The 5345-nt window shown below is 42.0% G+C and overlaps 1 protein-coding gene across 3 annotated transcripts in view; it reads left to right on the top strand.

Annotated features, from left to right (window-relative positions):
• LOC116840849 overlaps window positions 1-5095 on the top strand; it is a 35173-nt gene extending 30078 nt beyond the window's left edge. For 2 of the 3 annotated variants that reach the window (XM_032808118.1, XM_032808117.1), the window contains exons 2-3: window positions 2608-2809; window positions 3039-5095. In XM_032808118.1, the coding sequence (XP_032664009.1) occupies window positions 2616-2809; window positions 3039-3180 (336 nt within the window). In that variant the 5' untranslated portion in view covers window positions 2608-2615 and the 3' untranslated portion in view covers window positions 3181-5095. Of the gene's footprint in view, window positions 1-123; window positions 2027-2607; window positions 2810-3038 lie in introns of those variants that run through there. The other variant, XM_032808119.1, reaches the window with a different exon arrangement.
• Window positions 5096-5345: the final 250 nt, after the last annotated feature.

A 5345-nucleotide genomic window follows, 5' to 3' on the forward strand; every position in this document is an offset into this window, starting at 1 on the left:
AAAATAGTGCAAAAGCACATGTCGAAAAAACACTTTATCGCGTTCCATTTTTCACAAAGCAAAAGAAATTGTTGTTTAGGAAAATAATTGTGTATGCTGACTGAATGTTATCGAGAAATGTCGAAATTAATCACAAACTACCTGTTTCGTTAGTAATGACTACTAGAACTGTTTGCATTGCCATCTAACATTTGCGGGCGGAAACTAAGTTAAGGTCCTAATACTATACTGCTATGGACAACATTTACACAGCCGCGCAAGCTGTGCACGATATTAGTTTGAAAAATGGCGCAAAAAAAGAAATCGATGAAAATACAAAAGCAGGAAACGAACCGTTACATTTAACTGTATCTGGTGATGGTACATGGAGCAAACGAGGCTTCTCATCCTTATTTGGTGTTATTACATTGATCGGAAAGTACACAAACAAGGTACTAGATGTTGTGATCAAATCTAGCTTCTGTAAAGCATGTTCACTTCGAAAACATGATGATTCTATAGAAGAGTTATTGTGGCAAGAGGAACACGAACAGAACTGCACGATCAATCATTCAGGAAGCGCTGGAAAAATGGAAGTCGACGGCATTATTGAAATGTTCAAACGTTCATAAGATTTACACGACGCTATGTACGAAAATTATATAGGCGATGGAGACAGCAAAACTTTTAAAAATTTACTCAATGAAAAGCCATACGGAGACGAATTATCAGTAAAAAAAAAGAGATGCGAAAAAATGGAGGTGTGTTTTTCTGATGATCGCTAATTCGATCGCCATTTGGAGGCATTAAAACGCATCTTTTTATGAATAAAAAAAATTTTTTTTGGAGTTTAAATGTTAAACAATTCCATGAAAAAACCGCATCTTCCTATATATAATAGATTTTCTTTTAAAAATTCGTAAAAATAGGCTATTTTTACGGCCGGCGAATGTAAAAGCCTCCTTAAGCGCTCCAAAAGCGTTTATACCTTCAAATAGATCCTACAAAATATATGCGATATCGTAGTGTTTGTCAGTCATTTATCCGTTTTAGCCAATTTTTCGTATCCAGATAATTTCCGCTATAACTGCAAGATCGTTTTCTTTAAATGTATTGCTGATTTAATCAGAAATATTTTCACTGATTCACTCGAAGGAAGTGTATAAGTAAAAAGTGTTTCAACGATGAAATATCAAGCCTCGTCTGCAATACGCGGAGTAAGTTGGAATAAGAAATAAAAATGTTCCCGCACAGCTTCCTTACCCCGGAAGTATTTCTCTCAAGTAAGAGATTTACTCCAACTCACGTCAAGCTTACTCCGCGTATTCTATAGAGGAGTCTTCATGCATACACAAATCATACACGAGAGTGTACGAGATATAATCGTAAATAACACGACGCGCGTGATGTCGTGATTGTGCGCAACGGCGTGCGCGACGGTGTACAGTTGGATGTCTTTAAGACACCTCCAGAATTCGATGAAGAATTGCTCGGGTCCTGCGACAGGTGCTCGAGCCGTCGAGAGCGACGAAGTGTCTTATTAAACGGGGTCCTCGTCGCGTAACAGATCCGCAATGCCCGCCATTGTTACGATTTCGAAGCCTTGAACGGACACGCGGCTTCGCCCACGCCCGGTTCTCGCACCGATGGTGCAACGCGACGAGAGCGAGAGCGCACTTTATCGTTAGTCCATTTGCATGCCGGCATTTGTTTAGTTTCTGCCATTTCTCACGCCCGTCAAATCTACGCAACGCAATCTCCAGCGCGCGCGGCATTAATCCGACGCTCATTAATACGACGGTTATGAGTATTCCGCAACCAGCTTGCCGGCACAGATCCCCGACGTCAGCCCACGCGCAACCTTTCCCGAGGAGATCCGCGTTGCCCCGGCGGTTCGCACGCCGAAAAAAAAGAAAGTGGAAGCCGTTCGCGCGAGAGGCTACCACTGCTGCTTCCGGTCTTGTTTTTCCCCTTTCTTCTTTTTCTTTCCCCTAATAAGCGGTCCAACGAAAATCGAGAGTGGCCCGACGTTACGTCGCCAAGTAAGGTAAAAGTACCAATACCCAGAAATATACCTAATCCTGGACACTCTCTTTGTTTTGGTCCTTAAATATTTACACGGAAAAAAAAGATTTGGTTGAATTAACCAAATATCTGGTCGAATATGAACGATCCAGAAATTCCGACTGAAGTAACCCGAATTCTGTTAACTTCTGTTAAGTTAACAAGATTTTTGGTAGACTAACCAAACATGTCTGGTTAATTAAAAATCTTGCTAACTTAAACAAAACTCGGATTACCTCAATCGGAATTTTTGGATCGTTCATATTCGACCAGATATTTGGTAAATTCAACCAAATCTTTTTTCCCCGTGTAAACTTTCAACATGAAATATATGTACGTATTTGAGTAAATATATTCTACGTTGAAAGTTTAAACATTCATATTTAAAGATTAAAGATAAAGAAATGTCCGGGAATCTTTGCCTTAATGAGGAACGAATCGGCGGTGAAATCTTCTTCTTTCGATTACGAAACCGGACGTGGAATGATAATAACAAGTCGATTGTAACTGCGCGAGCAGCGGCCGGCTTCGACGACGGCTCACATGCGATGTTCGAATTTTCAGGCGGCACTATGCAGACCGAGGAAGTCGTGCCGCGCGCACAGTCGATTGGCATAGACAGTGGTCTCACCGACGGCGCCGGTCTGCAGCATCATTTGCATCACTCAGTGCACTTACGCTGCCCGTTACCGCCTCTAATCCACATGGCCGTCAAGCAGGAGCCGCAAGAGGAGGAAGAGCGAAGTCGCGACGCGAACACGTTGAGGTGAGTCGTCGACTCCTCGAGCTTCACCACCGAGAGACACTCGCCTTGTCTACGTGTCGCGTCACGGCTCGATAAGTCGAATCAAATGCACGCTCTTTCGGTGGACTAGCAGTCGAGTGGATTGACTATCTTATTCCGCGTCATAGCCGTACCTATCGCCGGCCAGAGAGTCGACGATAGCTTACTTCGCGAGCGTCGGTGAACGAAAGTTCTCTTGTGATTTCGCCAGCTCGCAAGTGGACGCAAGCAACGCCGCGAGCTCGCTGGACGGCAAGCACGGACAGCAGGTAGCTCATCATCAAATTCAGGGCCTGGGAGAGAATTCCACGCTGACCGTCCCGGACCCCGCTAATCGAGGGCGGCCCAGGTGATTCATTTCCCTTCCTATTCTACGCAATGCGACTTGAGCGCAATCGGATAGAGTAATAAAAGCGAGACGCGCGCGAACAAGCGCGTAACGAGCGTGTCTCGCAGCGCCTTTTACATCGGCTTGCAGCGCGCGTCAACGACTCGGCCGCTCTTTTCCTCTCTCTGGTAATTTTTTTTTTCTTTTCTTACTCTTTTTCGTCGCGTCACTAACGACGTCTTTAACGTAAAACCGGCAGTGTCCAGGAAAGTGCTTCAAATGGCCGACGGCAAGAAAGACAGGCGCCGGGAAACTGGTTCGTGCCGAGCGACTCTTCTAAAGTCTTGGACGCGCGCGGAAAAAGTATTCGCGGATGTAGCGTCAGTGAGACGCGCCGCGAGCAAGAGAGTCGATCACCGTTATTATTGAATTTCATTAAACGGACCGGCCGGCTAGAGATGTGAAGAAGAGGTGGACGACGAAGAATAAGAAGAAGAAGCGCGCGAGACACGCTCTCTGCATACGCGCGAAGGCGTCGCTATAAAGCACCGTTAAGGTGTGGTTCGGAATGCAGTCGCCGAGCAAACGCGTTAATGAAGCAGCGATATCAATTGCTCTACGAGCGCATGCCACTTTGAATACCTTTCTTTCCACGAGAGGTTAATCCCTTCGCGTTCGTAAGAGGATAACGTCTACTTTGCTCTATCGCTTTGCGATACGTCGTCGCGATACCGAATAACGGAGGTCGCGTGGTCTTCTTTCTTCCTTTCTTATAAACATCGATCGTTATGACGACGTTTCCTGGCATTACCATGCGATTTCCTTAAAGCCCTTTGGCCTTTCAGTATCGCGCATTTAGAGATGAAATTTCTTCATCAATCTCTCATCATCGTCATCAATCTTCATCACTCGTCATTAATCCTACACATACCGTCAGGCTTGAAAGATCAATGAAGAATATCAAATTAAAACACTGCACTAACTATTGCTCAACCTTCCCAAGTCGAAATCTTGGCCCTATGTTAAACCTTGAATTCTACAACGCATAACAGGAGCTAAGCAGGTTTAACTCTAATGATACAATTTACTCTTACTTTGACTTTGATGTCCGAAATTTTTCTTTTCACTTTCTCTAGCGTCAAAATAAATATTGAACGGAGTAGTGAGACTAAAAATAGGATCAAAATTTCGACTCGGATGGATTAAATAGAATTGAAAGAGGCCGATATTTAAGTTTCAAAATAAATGTTGAGTGAGATAGCACAAGGTTGAAAGTAGAATCAAAATTTTGATTGACGCTACGAATCGTTTAACTTGCCATCATTTTTTCTATGTTGAAATTTTTTGTAAGTGTAAAAAAGTGTTCGGGAATTATTTAATATTCGATCAATACCTACCTGCATTTTATCTTTATTCTTGATTTTCATAAGCAACGTATTGATTATATAATCGCAGATAAATATATGCGATAAGCATATCTTAAATAATTGATATAAATAAATGACACCAACGTTTCATAATTTTTGTTATTCCTTTTTTATATCGGAATTTCGATAGGATTTGGATATTCAAATGAGCTAAGAAACAAAAAATTACGAGGTAAAGGAAGTTACTTAATATCCACATAAGCATTTAAATGATAATTCGGTACAGTAACAAGGCTACGCGGAAATAAAAAAAAAAAAAGAAACGGGCGTTGGCAGACTCAAGGCGAAGTTTCACATACCAAGAACTATTGTTAGAGAAATAAATATCAGCATTTGTAAATCAATAATTGTAAATTATTTATGGTCTTTGATTGCAAATATAATAAATTATAAATTCGTATATGAACTATTATTCGTAATAAAAAAGATTAAACGCAGGTAGACTATTGAGAAATGGTTTAATATTAAACAGTTCTGAAATAAATTCGGTAAAGGTGTAGAAAAAGGGCGCCACCTCAGATCAGCCTGATCTTGACATATGTCATAGAGGTCACCCTTCTGAGTGACCTTCTGAAGATTTTAGCCGTCGCTCATTGTTTGTTAAAAAATTATTGATGAAAGAAGTCCGAAAAATATATTACAATTTTTCGATACTGTGTCCCGTTAACGAGCAATATCGAAAGATAAGTGCGATATCGAACAACTAGCGGGAGGCTACGTCCCCCGCACACTCCCTTAAAACTAACCTAACCCAACCTATCGT

Source organism: Odontomachus brunneus, unplaced genomic scaffold, assembly GCF_010583005.1.
Source record: "Odontomachus brunneus isolate Ranch 3 - 2012 unplaced genomic scaffold, Obru_v1 Obru_scaffold_012, whole genome shotgun sequence".
NCBI classification, from domain to species: domain Eukaryota; kingdom Metazoa; phylum Arthropoda; class Insecta; order Hymenoptera; family Formicidae; genus Odontomachus; species Odontomachus brunneus.